We start from the raw sequence: 19,791 nt of genomic DNA on the forward strand, positions 1-19,791 counted from the left end.
TGCACACCTGCACTAAATCCCAGCTGGGCCAGCTCTGAAACACAGCAGCTTTTCTGCAGCAGTTTCTTAGGAAAGACATAACAAGGTGATTCCTCTGGTGCTTCCCTAATGAGTAAATTAAATCTGTGGATTTAAATGAGGCTGCAGTCCTTTGGGGATTGCGCATAGTTTGAGAGTTTGGGTGACATTTCCAGGGAACTGAACCACCACATGCTTTGAGAGGTACAGCAAAGGAGCTGACAGCTGGTGGATGAGAATGGATTTATGATTTCTGTGCCCTGCAGTTCAGTAGCAGGTAACCATATCCTTTCAATTGTGCTGACCCTTGCTAGGATTAGTACTCCAAGTAAACTGCCAGGTGCCTGTAAAATGCTGCCTTTATTCAGTGTTTCATACTGACCTGTCATATTTGATGATTTTTCTCTAAATTTATCTTCTAGGGTTACTCTTGTTGGAAAATATTTCTCATGTTATTATGGTTCCATTTGAATTCTGCTTTTTCAAAGTGGAAATCTGTAGATGGTGCACAGTAGTTTATGCTTTTAAATTATGCAGGCTTTGATTCAATGAGTATTAACTGAAAAGATTATTTCCTCAGCCTATGATGTAATAGTAAAGAAGAGAGCTGCAGGAAGATGTATGAACTTTAGGAATACATTTTATAAATCTTTTTTCTAGAGGAGATTGTGTTTGTCTTCTCAGCAATGGTGCTATGAAGCAATTTTCTGCTGTGGAAGAGGTGCAGGTAAAAATGGAAATGGAGAATTGAAGCAAGTGTGGATGAAAGAAAGTAATCTCTGTCCCACCTTCCACTTCTGAGTAACACAGAAACCATCCCAAGGAGAATAAAGCAGAAAACTGCAATGCCAAGAATCCAACACTGGGATTTCTTGATGCTTTTGTGCAAGTGAGCACTTCTTTCCCTTCAATATTCTCATTGCTTGCGTGAAATGAAGTGACAAAAAAGCAATACTGGTTTTTTTCCAGGATTTGAGGAATTGAAGTTTCCAAATTTGAGGAAGCTCTGAATCCCAGCCAGAATTTGTGACCAGTGTTTAACCTCAGTCATGTTCAGTTATACTTTTCTCAGTCACTTTTAGTGGAAATTTTAAAATACTACACAAAAATTTGTGTGTCCTTTGCATTTTGGTGGCCAGCATGAAGTGCATCCCACTCCTGTAATATGTGACACTGCATGGCTGTGGTGTAAACCTTAGCATGAGTTACAGGATCAGCAGCTGAGTTGTTCTCTTAAATAATACATGAACTTGTGCTGGACTTCCACAAGGTCATCCTGTGCTCCTCTGCATGGGAGAAAACAAAGGGAGAACAAACATGGTAAATGTAATAAAAGTGGCAGATTATATGTGAAGTTCAGAAAGTGGAATTAAAAGTGTTCCAGAAACTGAAGTTTTCTCAAGTGACCACAAGTGCTTTAGAAAGCAGTTGAGGATGTAGATAAAATATGTTATTGGTATCTAGAATGGTGAGATGAGTACTGGGCAGAAAATCTTCCTTTGGTAAGAAAACAGGAAGAGAAAAACCCCAAAACCAAAATAAAACCCCAAAGCTGAAAGAGAATGCTTGTGAGCTCTGGTAGTTGAACCGTGGTGTACCTTCTCTCCTAAGGTAACAGCTCTCTGTGGGAGCTCTTCTACTGGCCTTTAGCTGTTTTCTATATAAGAGGTGCTCAATTCACCACAGAAAAAGCAATTTGGTCCTTAACAGAACCCCTTGGTGTTGTGCATTGTTCTCCTTTGGTTGTGCATTGCAGATGTGCCTAAAGCCACACTCGAGTTTACTTCTTTGAATCCCTTCTCTCTTGGGTGAAATTCAGTAAAACAGAAAATAGCAGAAAAGAATTGTTTGGGTTGAGAAACAGCTGTACAAGATCTTAAGAGCAAGGGAGGCAACTGGGAAACTTGTGTTGCTTGATTGCTCTTCAGAGTCAAGGGCATTCCTCAGGTGGGTGGAATTGTTTCCGTTGCTGATGCAGTGGGTTTTTATAAATGTAATCTTGGAAAATTAAAGCACATGAAATATTGAGCTTTCCTGTGTGAGGTATTGCTGATAAAGATGTATTAAAAGGGGAGAGCTCTGGGATGAATTTTTTTAATGCAAAGCTGTGCAGTTTCACAGGTGGCTGTGTTTGAAGGGTTGCCTGCAGAAGCTCCAATGTTCCCTCCAATGTCACACCCCTTGCACCCCCTCCAACTCCCCTTTGTTGCTAAGGCAGTAATTAAACTTTTGGGCCCTAAAATAAGTGTTGAAAGAGACCCTTCAGGTGATGAGTTGTTCAGCCCTACTTCTGGAAAGGTGCAGATTCCTGCGACCCCAAGATGCTGAAAAGTCTCTGCTCCAGCCCGCGCGTTCGAAGGATGAGTTGGAGCTCTTCAGTTTTCGGTCTCAGAATTGTTTATTGCTTCTTATCTATAAAAATTCTCCTCCTGCCCTGCTGAGGAGGGACAGTTCCAGGCAGTCTGCCTGCCCCCAGGTGGTGTTATCTTTTTGTACTAAAAACTACGTGTGCAATATTTACAATTACTTTCCAATACCTATCACCTATGTTAGACAGTGAGCTTCTACTCTAAACCAGTCTAAAAGTGCCAACATCACAGCAGAAGATGGAGGCAGAGAAGAAGGAGAAGAAAGGCTAAATATGCCCAAATCCCCCCAACTTGCCTCCAAAACCCCCATTCTAAAAATCCCAAAAATCTACTTTTTACCCAGTGATAATTTTATTATTACACTACTTAAACTGCAGTGGCTTGCAGGTCTTCATATAAGGTTGGTAATTTGCTCCACGGGTCATAATCGAACCCACAGGTGTTCTGGGCTCTGTGCCTTTCTTCCTTTCCTAGGTGAGCTAGAGCCATCTCTTACACCTTTTTTTTAAATCCCAAAGTACTTTATTTTCTTTTGAAAATCAGGTGAGACCTTCCTTTTCCTAAACTTTTACTGCAAATTGTAGAATTGGTAGTTGTGTTTGAGGATTTGCTTCACCCTGAGCCCTTCTCTCCCCATTCCAAAAGTCTATAAATACCACTGGGGCCAAGTTAAGTCCTTGAGACATGCATCAAGTGTTTGTAACTTTGACTGGCAGGGCTGTCTGTGCTCTTAGGCACAGCAGTAATGACCAGTACCTAAAAGGACTGCTTGGTATTATATTCATTAATCTAGCTGTGGTCTGGCTTTAATTCTGGGTAGATGAATGGAGAAGAGGCAGTTTCTGTCAGGAGGGAGAGTGGTTAAAACAGGAGGAGCTGCAGGAAAAGGTTGGGAAACAGATTGTAGGTTTCAGAGATTGGTGTAGGATAGCAAGACCAATTTCATTGAGTTTGGTAAAAGCATGATTTAAATGGAAAAAGCAAAGTAACTCAAAAAACACCACCAGATGGATGAGATATAGGAAATATTTCTCTAGTGATTAATTTTTGAATAGGATAATTATGGTAACCTCTTTAAAAACATGCTTTAGAAGTCAGGATAATATGTTACACCTAGTAAGAGTTATGTATATTTAGATGCCTGGACTATATGGACTTTTACACCAAATCAGCAGGTGGTGGAATAAATGCACTGCCACTTTTTTGTACAGGGTTTGGACTTTTTGCAAAGGTCCTTCTTGTCTATTGGACAGATCATTACAGATACTGTTAATAAACCAGAAATAAGTGACAGATCAACAGTCCAAAGGTCTGCTCTGTCCTGCTGTCCTCAGCCAAACAAGAGCAGCTTTGTGGAGGAGCCTTGCTCTGATCTCTAGGCGCTGACTGTGTCTGCACTCTTCCTCTTGCTTGTCAGGGGCTAATTAGAAGGTAGAAAAGCCCAAAAAGGCATTATAGGAATACCATAATTACATTTATTAGGAAGTCTGTGTTAGATTGGCACCAGCTATCCTTGCCTTTAATTATTTGATCAGTTCTACAGCCAAACTTCTTGCTAATCAGGGCAGATTTACACAAACCCTGGGTGCAGTGCTTGAGTACAGGAAGGCAACCAGGGCAGGGACTCTGGTGTTCCCACATCCTTCCTGTGGCTGTTTTGGGAAGGGGATTGGAGGCAAGAAGTTTGTGTGGCTGTTGAGCTGCTGGAGAGCAGTGCCTTGGGAATTCTCCTGCAGGAGCTGCAGTGGAGTCACTTGTCATACTTGGGTGGCCAGGCTGGTTGTTGCTGTGAAAAAAGCCAATCACTTGTTTTAAAATTTTAAAAGTTTAATAGTAATGAAATGGTTATAAAAATAGTAATAAAAGTTAGAGGAATAAGAATTCTGGCAATCAGAGTTAGGACAATAAAAGCAAAGAAATATGGACTGTCTGGATGCTTCCTGGGCAGTTAAGCCCCAAAAGCACACATGCTAACAAAGGGTTAACTCTCAAAAGCAATAGCCTCTTGCAAATTCATGTATCTCATACATGATGCAAAAATTCTTTTCAAACAAAGGGTGTTTTCTGGTTATTGTCAACTCCCCCCCCCCTTCATCTTGTTGGCCCCTCAAAGTCTGGAAGGATGTGGAAGGATTTTGGTCTTTTCCAATAAGGGGACAATAATTCTTCTCTTGGGGATTTTGGTGTCTTGTTGCTGTTATCTCTGTGTGAAGAATTTCTTAATTATCTCATTCCTTTCTTGAGCTGGTTAAAAAAAGTATCTTACATTGCAGAGTTTCTATTTTAACATTATGTTATAACCTAAAACTATATTTACCACACTACTTAAAAAAAGATTAATACAGTACTACTAATTAATAGAACATAACCATAGAGTATTCCTTTTAATATCTGCAAACAGCCAATCATGTAATATGCACTTTTCACATTGTGGTGCCCCAGTCACTTCCAAGGGCCTTTTCCAAAGGCTTATAGCAAGAGCTAGAACTGTCTTTGTAGGAGACAGGATTTGCTGGAGGATGGCAGCTTAGGGAAATTTGTGTGCTAGAATACTGTGTGACCCTGCATGAAAGGGGAAAGTAATGCTGCTTGAGCAAATCTCTCATCAGCTTTATTTTCTGCACCTGTGGGATAGTGCCAGTGGCATGAAGGTGGAGGTGGGCATCACCAGTGTCTGCCACAGGGAAAGGGATGACACCTGCCAGGTCCTTGCCTTGGTTTATGGCTGGCAAGGAAGGACAGGATTGTGGGCATTTGGGCTCCTGGGTTCTTTGGGTTTGTTTTATCCCATAGATTCAGTGTTTTGTAAAGTGAGCTCAGGTTTCCCCCTTGCCCTGTGCCAGAGGTGCTGAGCAGAGTTCCTTGGTTGTGCCTCTGTCTCCTGCCACTTATGGGGATTTGTTGTCTGTGAGACTTCTCTTGCCCAGGTGGGCATGGCTGGAAGTGGCCCAGGGTTCAGAAGGCATTGGGGTTGTTCTGGTGTGTGCTTTGGGAGCCTTTGCAGGGGCCTGGGAAGCTGAGACTTCTGCAAGAAGAGGCCACGTGGAAGGGGCCAGCTAGTGACCTTGGGGTTCTGTGCCTGGAAGCTGAGGCCATGGCAGTGGCCAGAGTCACTTGCATGGGCAGCCCACGTGGAAGCAGCATTCCCCAAAAACCTTTGCTCCATGGCACATTGTCATTGGGGCTGGTGAAGATGAAGAGAGCTCTCCTGAGGGATATTCACCCCCTCAGGATGAAACAGCCCCATGGGTGGAGGAAATGCCTTATGCAGAGCCTGTTCAGTGTTGCTTTGGTCCAGATTTATTGTATCTGGGAATTTAATGGATTTAAGTTTTCCTTCTCTTTGCTGTATAACTGATAAGAGATATTTATCTCCAATGGAGATAAGGGATGTAAGGGAGTGATCTCCACTGATGGACAGCAGGGAAGGAGCTGACTGACAAAACTCTGGGAGGGCCTCAGGGTATAAAAGGCAGAGCAGCCATTTTGCAGAAGAGCACGTGGCTGCTGGGCACGGAGACTCCCAGCAGTGCAATTTGTGCTTATTCAGTCCTTTGTTGTATTTCTGTTAAGGTTTAATAAACCTCTGAAATTTTAGAAGTGAGCATTGTTTCTCACAAGGGTAAGAAGGAGGGTGGTATCTGTGACATCTGTCTTGCCCCTGTTGCTGCTGTTACCATGATGCTTTCCTTTTTTAGCCAAAGTTCTGCCAGTAAAATTTTTTCCTTCTGTATCACCTGCCTTCCAACTATTGCTTGCCACTGAACTAATGGAAGTTCACTAAGTCTTGTTTTTGTAAGGTCAGGCTGAAGGGATTAAGTGGTATCCCTGTATATAGTCCTGGGAAGAAGCCTGAACTTTAGATTTCTGATGATCTGGTTAGCTGGCAACTATCTCTAGAGAGGGAACATCCATTCTGATTTTATGTAGTCATAATTACAACCTCATAACATCAAAGGTAGCTTTAATATATGTGAAGCACTTCTTATATTGTCCTTGCAAAATACTTGGCTAAACTCGGAACAAATATTAAGTACAGTGTGAATTGCTTAGAACTCTCATTTCTGGGGTTGTAAAGATCTTCATTAGGGTTTAATTAATTCCTAAACATCTAAGGATAGTTATTTTACAGGTGATCACTGTGGCAGTGTTGGATGAAATGAGTTTTATAATGTTTCACAGTGAGGAGTATCTCCTGGCAGACTAAAGGAATAAAAGCATAGCAAGAAACCTTGTCTAGCTGAAATTATTGTTCTAAGCTCTGAGTGGTACATACTGAAAAAAATTACAGTCCACTGAATGAGAAGTCTTTTATTCTATTCTTTTGAAGCAAAATAATAACCTGACACTTCCTTTTATCCAATGATTTTTTGGAAGGCATTAAAAAAATAAATTCATGATTTCCTATGTGGATATGAAGTCAGTTCCCTGAAATGAATGTTCAGTATAAAAATCTAATAGGTAAGAAGAAAGACGTTTATTGTATAGCAGTTGGCATAAATTTTCCTTCTAATGAGGATAAAATACATGTAAATTAATAATTACAGTAATTGTTGTAGTTGGGATTTGTTCATGACAAAGGTCTCATAATTATATAACCAACTTTGGGTTTATTAGATTTATAGTCTGAAGTCTTAATTCCATTTTATTCCTTTAGAAGTGGGATTTGCTAGGGGAGGAGCATTTTCAGGAAGCTGACTTGCTACATGCTCTCAACTATAGATGTTTCCAGTTTTCTTCTTGGCAAAGCTGGAAGGCTTCCCATGAGAAGCTGTAAATGACCAAAATTACTGTAATGTGGGGATCTAATAGCTGAAGGCATTCCTGAGTGGACATACTGGATCTGACAGTTTCAGGCTTTTAATTGTAATGGATTTTCTTCCTGTCAAGTTTTAAGAAGTTCTGGTTACAAATAAAAATGTTTTGTCTCCTTTGCAAGCTAATGCAATTTAATAGTAGATTTTAAAGGCTATTTCTTCTTGTGTGCTGTTGCACATCCTCACTTCTTCTACTAGAGCTGAAAAAAAGCAGCTCTTTTTCTGTGGTTTGGCTCTTTTTGGCTTCAAGACAAGTCCTTTAGCCACTGCAGTCACAACAGTCACAGCATCCTTAGGCTGGTTTTAATTACAGCAGAATCTGCAAGCATCTCTGAAGCATGGGGAAGAGTTTCACCTCTCATCAGCTGCAGGTGGGGCTGAAATTGACAGTGCTCCAATGTGGCTCTAAGGGTTTCCAGGGTTTTCCCCTGCATTGTGCTGCAGTGCTGAAATAGGTTCAGTGCTGCAGCGCTTTTGTCCCCAGGTTTTCTGTTTAGACTAAGCTTGAATCTGTGGAATCACTTTGTTTTTGTTCCCCAGCAAGGGTAAAAGCACACACAAAGTCCTGGTATTCTACCCAGTTCTGTTCTGCTGCAGGTATAACCACCCAGAAATGCATATGCTAAATATATATGCTAAATATATATGCTATAACCACCCTTAAATACTTAGGTGAGCATAGTAAATTGCTGTGGTTTATAGCCTAAAACACACCTGATGGTGTCAGCAGCTCATGGACAGCTCCTCAGAGCTTTGCATGTACTGTAAGAATCTAGGAGTGATTAATAAACCCTTTTTTATAATGCTGGATTTAGATAACTTCATTTTGCATTATAAATCTAGGAGTGCCTTGCCTAGGCTTATTTTGTTTCCTTGTCTATGGAGCAAACCAAAGCAAAGTATTTCTGAACACAAGAGCACTTTCAGAGATGGCTCTTACAGAATGTGCACTCATTTTTTAGCTTTTCCTTTGTCTTTCTTAGAACTTCAGAGCAGCTCAGGGCAATCCTCTTTCCTCCTCCCTCCCTATCTAATTAAGGTTGGGATTTCAGGTACTCTAACCCCATGAGATTTTAAGTTTCTTTGAGGCTATTAGTTAACCACCATGAATGTGTGCCATTTTCTGCTCTTTGCTAAATATAGAGGTGGGACTGGGTCACGGTGTCCTCAGCTGGCACAGGTACCACAGGAACTTCCTTAACCAAGCTGAGCTTTGTCTCAGCTGCAGGGATTTTTGCCTTCACTATTGCAGCTGAGGGTGCTGCTCCTGAACTTCGTGACTTGAATGCTGAGGAATCAGCTTTGAATTCCAGCCTGCAAATGTGTCAGTGGCTGCTTTAGAGCCATTTGGCCTTGTGTCAGTGAGGTTTATCCTTAAACCTGAAGAGTTCCTTTTCTCTTCTTGATAGTCCTGTGGGAATAGACAGACCAGTGATAATCCTGTCCTTTTTCACACTGGTTTTGTGAGTCTGAACACACTGGACTCCACTCTTGCCTGCTCTCTATTTGCTGTACACAGTCCTGTTCATCTGTGCCCTAAGGAGACATTCCTGTGATGAAGATGCCCAGGATCCTGAGTCTGAACTCTCCAGCACTTGATTCCATTTGTGCACTGGAAAAAAATGGATAGTCCTAAAATACTCAAGTATTTAGTGCAGATTTTATTCAGGATTGCACATTATGTTCCATGCTGCCTTAAGTGATTGAAACTACTTCACTGCAGTCATACAAATAAAGTAATTGCAGTGTGGCCTGGAATTAACCTGCATTGGGAACTAACTACCTTGGCCTTTTCCTGTTCTCCCTCAGCCTTTCCTTGTTTTTTAATCAGCTATATGTCCTGCTTGATGTTGATTCATATATTCTGTGCATGGTCCATCAGTGGATTTTTATTGTGGTTTCAATATTGCTTTTTCATTTAGTTTGGAGACACTTAATCTTTTTCTTTCAGTCGCACATCTGTCTCCTAAAATTTTGAAAATCTAATCTCCTGCCCACCCCAGTAATTAAAGATTGGGAGAAAGATTTGTCTGGCAAGTACTGCACGTGGAATGGAGTGGGAAAATGTGCTGAGGATGTCCTGTGAAGGGTAGAGGTTCTGGAGGAGGGGTTGGCAGTTGCATGTGTGTGCATACACCTCCCCCTGTCTTGCTGTCTTGTGCATAATAACCATCCATTATCCCCACTGTCTATTTTAGGTTTTTGTTGTTTGTCAGCAATATAATTATTTGTAATTTTTTAGTGTTTCTCTCCTCACATGTTTAAAACAGCTTGGTTATAACAGCCTTGGGGGCTTTGGAGAGAGGATGCAATCACTCCATGGAGTAGTAATCAGCTCCCCTATCACCAGGCACAGGACTGCATTCTTTAACACTACAAAAGGTGCAGCACCCTTTGCTGGTTTATTTTACAGCTGAGAGCTTTGAAGGGTTTCACAAAATGAGATGTCACCTCTACTGTGCCTCCTTTTCTTGGGGAGAGGCCAACTGCAGTGCTATTGCTGATGCTGATGTCATTCCTCTCCTTGAGTGAGGCTTCGTGGCATCTTCCTCTTCCCATTTTTGTCCTTCTCCTGCCACTTTTTATTGTGTAATTGGGATTCAAGGTTTGTGAACTCATCATTTCCTTGAGTTGAATTTTGTTCCTTTGTCATAGAGAGGGTGAATTACAGTCACAGGTACATTCTTGTTTCTGTGTATTGGTTTAAGTAAGGACTGGCTGTAATCCCCAAGACCCCATAAGAAATCTGTAGGCACCTTGTGGCTTCAGGTCATTAACTGGAGCATGTACTGTCACCACATGTCTTTGAAAGTGCTCAAGTGTGGCTGTGATGTGTTCTCCCTCAGGCTGTTGGCCCTGCACTTCTTCACAGCACAGGCAGAGCCAAGTATTGTATTTGTGGGGTGCCCTGATGAAGGCAGGAATGATGAATCTGACTCCATGCTCTCAGAAGGCTAATTTATTATTTTATGATGCTATAATATAATAAAGAATACTGAACTGTACTATACTAAAGAATATAGAAAAGATACTTACAGAAGGCTAAAAAGATAATAATGAAAACTCATTACTCTCTCCAGAGTCTTGACACAGCTTGGCACTGATTGGCCAATGAGTCAAAACAACTCACACCAGAATCCAATGCAACAATCACCTGTGGGTAAACAATCTCCAAACACATTCCACATGTGAGCACAACACAGGAGAAGCAAATGAGATAAAAGTTGTTTCCCTTTTCTCTGAGGCTTCTCAGCTTCCCACTAGAAGAATCATGGATGAAGGGATTTTTCAGAGAATGTGAATGCCACAAGCCAGGGTCTGCTCCTGGGACCTTGTGCCTGCTTGTGGGGCAGAGGGGCAGATTGGTTGCTGGAATGTGCTTGACAACGTCCCAAGACAGCCTGTGGGCTCGGGCCAAGTGACAGCACCGGGTCCGGCTGTTAGCATTCAGGAACACATAATCACTGAATGATTATATGCAGGAGCTTTTATTGAGAGCTCTGGGTGTCAGGGGACACAAACCCAAACCTGACTCCAACATGCTTTTGGACCAAACATGTTTTATATTCTCTCGTTATATAACTTACATATTAATTATTAAACTTACATTGTTCTATTGTATACATTGGTTTCATCCAAGCATGGATTTCTCGTGATCCCCTCAAACCTCTAACATAGTTTGTCATGATTCTTTAAACAATAATAATTATTATTATTAATCACATCTAACAATTATATCATTTATCATATACTGACTACACAGGTGCAGTTTCACATGATCTAGCAAATACAAGCTCTAACATTTCCCAGGGCCTTCCTTTAACATTTTCCCAGTGTCTACTAAGCCTAACTTTCTTTCTAGCTCCCCAAATTTTATGACTTTAAAATCTTTTACTATCATGTGCACCACAGAAGCACTTGGAACTACAGTTCTGGTGTCATTTTAAGCACAAGCAAAAGTGACCCCCTCATTCACAACTCTTACCTCTCCTTTCTTCTGTGCCTCCTAGGGTGTTTCAAAGATGACCGTATTGTGTTCTGGACTTGGATGTTTTCAACCTATTTCATGGAGAAGTGGGCGCCCCGGCAGGATGACATGCTCTTCTACGTCCGTCGGAAACTCTCCTATGTCAGTGGGGAGAGCACAGAGGGTAAAAAGGTGAGTCAGGATGTGTTTTAACTTGGGAAGCCTAAGGTAGCATGGGATTTGGTGTTGTGGGGTACCTGACACATCAGGTATTGCAAAGGATGAGGAATTTCCAGCTCTGCTCACCACAGGATGTTATACAAAATTGATCCATGAGGAAATACTGTGGTTAAGGTTGTGAATGGCAGGTGACCCTGCCTTGGCAGGGGGGTTGGACTGGGTGATCTCCAGAGGTCTCTTCCAACCCTAACAATTCTGTGATTCTGTAACATCAGCAGCAGTGTAAATGAGGTGCTCTGTTATAGACTTGAGAAAATCAGAAAGCTTGCCTGCCTTTTTGGAAAGCTGACTTGTGTTTTGCTTTTCAGCAATGATACTTCATAAACTCAAAGCACGAGTCTGTAGGAAGAGAGGAAAAAAAGAGAGATAGTCACACTGGTATTGCTAGAAGAAAACTGGCTGAGATTACCAGAGTATCAGGAATGAACATCTGTTGGGTATACTCAGTAGCAGAACACAAGCAGCCTCCTGGAGCTGGGACACAGCAGTGACAAACAGCAGAGAAACTCCTGTACTCTGAGCCTACATTGAAGATAATGTGCCCCTCATAAAGAACTATTGTTCCTTGCAAACACAGTCAGGTGTCCAAGTGCTGCTGCACAGGTATTTTCCCATGAGAGATCTGAGAAACTTCTCAGAAAACTTCCATGGCAGTTTTCATCTTAGGTGGGGGAAACAAGAAGAGGTAGGATGGTTTTATTGGGAATTAAGGCTGGTGGCTGTAGGAAGGTAAATGTAGGAGGAAAAGACTGGGATTGATTTCCTGACACATGTAAATAATTGACACTATTAGTGCATGGTGTCTGTGGAAGTGTTTGTAACCAGCTGTACAAGAGTTCTCTGGGTTCATATGTGGTGGTGTAGGGCCACAGTTGTCAGCTCCCTTGAGAAAATATTCCAGAAGGTTTTCCCTCACTTTTGATGAAGATACAGAAAATGGACAGAATTATCTTCTCTCGTCTCCCTGGCCCTCCAGCTTCCATCAGTACAACACTAAGGAGAAGATGGAAAAACATGGCTCTTTCTTTATCAGATGAGTCTTCAGCTAGAGTATTTGGAGCTTTATGACTTGTGGGGGAAACTTCCATCCTGATTGTTTTTTCAGTGACTGTGAAAGCATCCCTGTTTCACATCAAGTGAGATTATGGCTTTATTCAGCCTGGTAAAAGCATGGGTTGTTTAACCTCTTGTCCTTCTCAACGAGGCAAGTGAATCTCAGAGACAGCCTAGTTGCTTAAATCTATTCACAGGCCACTGATCAATCTGTTTAACTCATTCACTAGCTTAGTGTCTGAAGCTCTTGTGGATAGGTGACAGTGACATAAACCCTTGGTTTTGCTCTCAGAGCATTATTTCAGCTTTTTTAAAGCACCATAAATAATTTTTATTTGTAAGGAGGTTGCATAAGTGGTGGTTACCACAAAATCAGTGTTAGTGAATCGTGTGTGCTGACAGCTGGGATGGGGAGTGGGCCTTTATAGCACACACAGCATTTTGTAACTCTCCTATGGCTGGCTGTATTTTGCATGGCTTCTGAGAATTGGACCTTTCCTGTGACTTTGAAGTACTTCAATTGCTTTGTGAAACTTCATAGTTGGTGATTCATTGGTACTTGTTCAGCTGTCCTCCTGCAAGATTTCACTTGACTCCTTTGTAGTTCCAAATCCTCTTTTATCTGATTTTTGAGCCTGCCCAGTGCAGTGAGACACCAAACAACTACTCCTACACATCAAATTATGACTACATGGGTTTTTAATTTACTTTGTAGTTTTGGACATTCTTCCTTGAAAAATGATGCCAAAGTGATACTGTTAAAGGGGAGGGAGATGGAGACTGGTATCTGTAGGAGCTGGAGAGAAGTGCAAGCCTCCCTGCCACCCACCAAGCTGTGCTCTCATTTAGGTTTCCATGGGTAGACTGAAAAGGCAAATGAAGGGGAGAGTTCAGAGTTGTTTGGGGACATTTAGGACCAGAACTGGAGCTGTGCTGTTGGCTCCTGCTTTATGCCAGGCTGGGCCAAATGGTCTGGTGATGATTCCTTCATGGACCACGTTGAGGGTAACTTTGTAGTCTGGGTGTACAGTGAAGCAAGTTCATTGTTGTTCTTCCAGCAACACTACTACATCTGTGCTCTGTGCTTAGCTGGCTGCTGCAGGTTTTGGCTGGAGAATGCTGGCAGAGGTAATAACTCGATGCCATGTCAGCTCAGAACATTAGTTTATGTTCATGAAAATAAGATCTGTGCAGCTTTGAGAATAGCAATCATCATACTGATGACAGTGACAAAAGGGGTTGAGTGAGGAGATGCTGTTTGTCTGAATGCTGACAATGGTGGTGTTTGTTTGTGTCATTTCCATGCCCTGCTGTGATGGTGTGTGTCAGTGGGAAACAAGTGTCAATGAATCCAGTGGTTCCCAGGCTTTGGTGCCTGAACTGTCTGATTAAAAGTAACTCCTGCCTGTGGGTTTGGGTTTTTCTGTGCTTACTGGAGCTGGAAAAGAGTGTTGGCAATAACATTTGATTTTAAATTGAAGTGTAACAGAGGATAGGCAGAAAAAAAACCTGATAGGATTGAGATTAGATGTTCTGCTCAGTTTTAAGACTGAATGAGAAAGGCTTTGGATGAGTCACAACAGCTTGAAGTAATAAATTTTACCATTTGGTGTGTCCTGTAGGTGCTGGTGGTAAAGTTTTCTGCCATCATAAATTTTATTATAAAAGGCCTTTTAAATTGTCTGCTTTGCACTCTGCTTGGTCTAAGTGACTTTTCATTTGCTTCTCTTTTCCTTCCCACCAATTTCTAAACTGAGCATAGATGGGTGAAACAGCAATTAAGCTCCTAATATGTGAATTCCAGGGCAGAACTTCCACATTGAATTCTGGGCCATATCCACTACACAGACTCTTGGATCCCAGAGAAGTACATTTAATCCTGTCTTTCCTTGGCATGTCACAGTAACACTCTTGTAGTTTTTCTTGCCAAGTTGGGAAGATACATCTTCTCTTGGTGTCTTGTGTCAGGTTCTTTGCAGACCAAGACACTGTGTAGTGTAGCTTTTCACAAGGTTAAGGAATTTAGCAGGGTTTTGTAAAGTGGAATCCCTTTGACTTGTCACTTTATATTAAGTCGAGACTCAAAACCAGCTTTGCTGCTGCCTCTCATGCCAGCTGATGTGACCTACTGGAAAGTGTAAGCCCTGATCCTCACTTCCAAAGGATCTTGGACACTGCAGCTTTGGAAGGTTAACATGGTTGGACTTAGGATTATGATTTTAAAATGCTGTTAGGTCAAGATTGAGTATCTCTGATCTTTCTGTAGAGAGGAACTTTACTTTCTCCTGGGAATCCAAGAGATGCTAGTATACAGTGTTACACAGACAGCTGTGAAAGAAAGATAAAACTTCAGACCAGCAGGTTGTAATTCTGCCTTTGATTGTTCCTTGTCACCTGAAAAGGTGCCATATCTATAGGGCAAAGCAATAAAAAAGATAAATGTAAGATACCCTGGGCATATGTTCTGAGTTTGCCTGGATATTGGAGTAGTTCCTATTTTCTTCAGCATCCTATGAATATGGAGGAGTAGAGTTGCTGCCAAATGCACAGGATAGTCATTAGGCCTGTTAAGTCTCCAAAAAGCTTAAGCTATTGATGTTGAGACTGCAGCTTCAGAGACAGAACTGAACAGAGCCATGGTTTACATGTTATGTGTATCTGGACCTGTGACTCAACAAACACTGCTTGTGGTGTGACCAGTCAGTGTGTCCAAGCCTAAATTACTTCAGGCACATGACTTGCACAGAAAAATCACAGGATTTTCCTAACTGAATCTGTAAGTCACTGTCTGCCTGCCTGGAATATTCAACAACCTGAACTCAGCATCTAATAAAAATACAAGTTTTAAGAATCTTTCATTGCTGGCTCTGTTTCAGTGTTAGGGCTTTTTTCTGCACTGCAAACAAACAGGATGTCTCCAGAAGAGCTCTATGCTAGACTTCATGGCAATCCCATGCCACCACCCAAATGCTGAAGAGAAAACAAATGGCCAAAAAGTGAATCTTTTTTGCTGAATAGATTTTTCTCCTCATTCATGGGTAGTATGAGGGAACAATTATTCCAACATATCCAAGTTGATACAGAATCAGCTGTTGTGCCTCGGCTCTTCCATTGTGCTGAACTTGCAGAGGTGTTGCAGTGAGCAGGAGCACTGGCTCCTGCAGAGTTCAAAATCCACACAATGCTTTCATTTTGAAACATGAAAAAGGAACCCTGGCCGAATCAGATTGATACTCTGATTTTTTTTTTTTTTTTTTGTAAGGAGCTCAACATCTTCAGTGTAAAGACCTTCCTTTTGCAGCTCCCCTTGCCAGAAATCCCTGTGCCTTCTTGTGCTACTTTGATTGTGCAAATGTGTGAGCAAGTGTAGAGCTGAAATACTTTCACAGTATCACAGACGCAAAATTCCACACTCAGGAAGGAGCGTGGGCTGCAGGGGCATTTTTAATGAATTGCTTTATATTGCTCCCAGTCTCTGAAGAACTCTTCTTAAGCAGTCAAATAGGGTGACAAGAAAGCCAGAATCAGATGTGATTTTAATATGAATGGCACTGAAACGTGGCAGCCAAGAAGATGCTCTGTTCTCTGCTACAGAGAGCAACTTCACTGGGAAGGGAAGAAGCCCAGACCCAGTTTTCCTATCTGATGAAATGTGCTGAATAATTCAGTATCAGGAATGCATCATATCTGTCTGAGTCACGGGGGATTTGAGGGACAGAAGGGCACTGCTAGGCTAGGCTTGCATCCTGGAAAAGCTAAAAGTGTCTGCTTGGAGCTCCCCAAAAGCCTCATGAAGCCTCTGGTTTAGCAGAACACTTAGTGGATTTGATCTGTGGGTTACAGGCTGGTCAACTTGCTTATTAGAGGTATGTGAAGGTCTGGGTTCAGTGTTGAAATTAATATGCAATTGAATTGGAGCTCTGGAATATCCTCATCACATTTGTATAACACTGGTAATTAGAATTTAAATTATTTGATGTCTGCACCAGGGTTTTTGCCCACCCTGTCTTCTGGTCACTAATCCAGTTTATGCATTTCTGTATTCAACAGAGATAGTTTGAGACACACTGATGTATTACCATTCTGTAATGTTCTTTCTCCCATGACTGTGGCTGCTGCCTATGGATGCAATGTATCCTCCTGAAGCCTGCTGGCTGGGTACTGCACAAGGCACACTGTGTGTTGCTTCAGGTACTTGTGCTTCTCTAGGAGCTTCAGAAAGGCTGGAAAATAACAGTAAAGGAATAAGGTAACAGTGAGCAATTTGTTTCAGCACCTCAAAATGCAGGTTACTCTATGATCTGGACCACCTTTGATAATGCCTAAATGGTCACACATGTATCTCTTAGTTTCATTTTGGAAAGCTGATTTAGCAGAGCCATGGAGCATTTTTTCCTGAGCTGCTCTGTTTGGTTTTGATCTGAGACTGGAGAATTGATGGGGACGGGCAGGAAGCTGAGGGGCTGCCCTATGTCACCCCCTGATCTCAGAACAGCTGACACAGTGAAAGAAAGAGTACAGAAAATCACACTATGAAAAGCCATAAAGGAGACAGAAGAGTCCTGCAACTTTATTTGGATAAAGGGAGAGAGTGTGCACTGGGACACACCTGTGGGGTTTTCCCCTCTCGAGGTTTTGGAGCCTTCTTCTATCCTAAACCCCCAACCACATGTTCCTCTTCCTTTCCCATTGGCTGAGGTACTTGGAAGGTGCAGCCTTCCTGAACCTCTTGTCTGTTTCAGGAGTCAGACTGTCTGCAATAAACTTGCTGCTTGAAGTTAACAGACACATTAAGACCCATTTCTAAGACAGTAATACCCATACCTTCACCCATCACATTGATTGTGATGATCTTCCCTATCAAAAGGAGCCTAAATCCACCAGCTTCATCTGCTGTGAAGAAGACACCAACATCAGAGAGTCACCAGGTTCCCATTTGGTTTTGCCTGAGCTGCTGCATGAACCCTTATTTTTTTTTCCCTTCTCTGAGATGAAAGCCAACACAATTTTTTTTTTCTTCCTCATTGCCATATTGTGACTGTTACGTTTTTTTTTTCCTGTCCCTGGCATTTGGGTTTTTTTGTTCCAGTGGGACAGGGCAGGGCAAGGTCTGACAGTTCAGTATCTAGCATTTATTTACCATTTTTTTCCCATCCCACATTGGCACTCTGTTTGTCAATAACCAATTGGTTTTTTTCCCTTTCATCCACTAGTGTTAATCTCTCATTGGGACAAAGGGATTGTTGAAACCCTTTTTTGTTAGCAGAAACACTCATTCCAGAGTGTTCTTCTCCTAAACTTTTTTCTAAACCTAGACACTAGCACAAGGTTTGTGATCATTTGGTTGTACAGAGGGGTTGTGGGCACAGAATTCAAGCAATTGACACAGAAGCAAATTTTTCAAACTGGGCGGTTTTTCTGCAGCTGAACTTTGTTTCTTGCACAGTTTGCAGTTGCTTTATTGCAGTGGGCTTTGTTTCAGCTTTATAGCTATGGTGGGTGTTGAGTTGCCATAGCTACTGGGCATTATGCTGCTTTTATGTGGGCTCCAGAGTGTGCTCCAGGAGGATCAGGTGCAACTTCTGAATAATTGATAGTATCCAGAAAAAGGGAATTTTGTCTTGAAGGCCATTCTTTACCCTGTGCTCTGCTGTTACCACCAGTGAAAAATTTCAGCAGCCATAATCCTAAGAAAGCTTCTCCATATAGCATCTGAAAGGATCTTTTTTTTCATTTTAGGACATTGTTGCATTGTTGAATACAGTTGTCCCCCTTTGAAATATTATCTTGGATATAAATATTCCAGTGCAGGTTTGTAACATCAGCTTCCCTGTGTGACAGGACTGGGAGTGCACCCTTCCCACAGGGCTTCTCTGCATGCTCCAGAAAATAGCAGGCTCCTTTGATTTCCTTCCTATTTAGCATTTAGGGATGTCACTGGAGAACAGATGCATGAGCAGATGGATTTTGATGGCCAACTGGCCAGCCCAGCCTGTGTCCCGTTGAGTGTCTGTTCTGCAGCACTGCTGGGTACCAAATGTGGCTCTGCACTTCTGGAGCTTCCTGGCTTGTTAAAACACGGGAAGCACAAGTCCTGGGATATTAGACATGCTGTTTGTTGGGGTTTCTTAGTGTGAGAAAATGCCTTTTTCCTGTGCCAAAGGGTCCAGGCAGCTCCTGAGATAATCCTTTTTTTCCTAACTGCTGCATCATGCTGTTGACCTGTATAGAGAGGGAAGGCAGGAGTGACCAGTGTCTCCATGTCTGGAGGTGGAGGGCAAAGGAGCACAAGTTTTGAGGTGATGCCTAATGAGAGTCTCAGAGGTGTCCTAAAAGCATTTTATCTGCTTTATTTTAAAGATTAGCAAATATTAACACTTGACAGAAAAAAACCCAAAACCCCAAGACAGAAATGAAAAAAACTCAAAACTGAGTATTCAGATCTTCTTCATATATATATATATATATATATATATATAAATGCATAAATTGGTATGACAAGATCCAGAGGCTGGCAAAAGGAAAGCAGCTGAATTAAATGAAGTTGCACACTTGGAGCCAAGAGGATGATTAATCATTGGAATGAGTTCTCAAGACAAGGTATTTTCCCAGGTTCTGTCCAGCCAAAGGTCATTTAACTGGGCTTGTTGAGGAAGTAACGTGGTGAAATATCCATGGCATGTGGGAGGTCAGCCTGGTTGAGGTCCCTCTCCTTTACAGCTGTAGCTCAGGAGCCCTGTGAAAACTTAATACAAAGGTGGCATCATGGATTTCAGCTCCAGAAGGTCACTGAATTGAATGAGCAAATATATAGCTTGGATTTTTGATTTCACTGGGAATAAATAATTAGTATTTACATAGTTGTTTCTATTTTCATGCTTGCAGGAGGGCACATCTGATCTAGAGCCAGGTAAACAAGCACAAAGATAAGGCATGGCCAGGTGAGTCAGCAGCAGACCTGGAAAAGGCCCAGTGTCTCCTGGATGCCTGGCTGGGACAGTTTTGTTTTCCTGGGAGGACCCAGCTGTCTGAAATCCAGCATGCTCTCCAGTCCATGGAGAGCTGTGATTCATGGAGATCCACTCTGCCCTGACCCACAGGTTGTACACCAAGGAATCCTACCCTGAATTAGTGCACAGGGAAAAAATGGTTAAAGAAAGCCCTTTTCCTGTCAATATCTGTGATAGACTTGCGAGGCATTCCATGAAAGAGTTGTTGAGCACTGGCTCTGTAATTGCTGGGGAGAAGTTGTTCATGTGTGAGTGAGTTTCACCAGCAGAAAGAATTAGTGGCTGACTTCTGCAGAGGGAGGTTTAAACTTCAGTGT

The 19,791-nt window shown here is 42.0% G+C and overlaps 1 protein-coding gene across 2 annotated transcripts in view; it reads left to right on the top strand.

Moving 5' to 3' along the window:
• The window catches only part of KIAA0930, a gene marked incomplete at its 5' end in the record, with an annotated part of 50,011 nt that overhangs the window by 11,179 nt on the left and 19,041 nt on the right, over positions 1 to 19,791 (top strand). For both annotated transcript variants that reach the window (XM_084205873.1, XM_084205874.1), the window contains one exon: positions 11,215 to 11,363. In XM_084205873.1, the coding sequence (XP_084061999.1) occupies positions 11,215 to 11,363 (149 nt within the window). The remainder of the gene's footprint in view (positions 1 to 11,214; positions 11,364 to 19,791) is intronic.

Source organism: Fringilla coelebs (assembly GCF_963513975.1).
Source record: "Fringilla coelebs genome assembly, chromosome: 5".
Taxonomy (NCBI): Eukaryota; Metazoa; Chordata; class Aves; order Passeriformes; family Fringillidae; genus Fringilla; species Fringilla coelebs.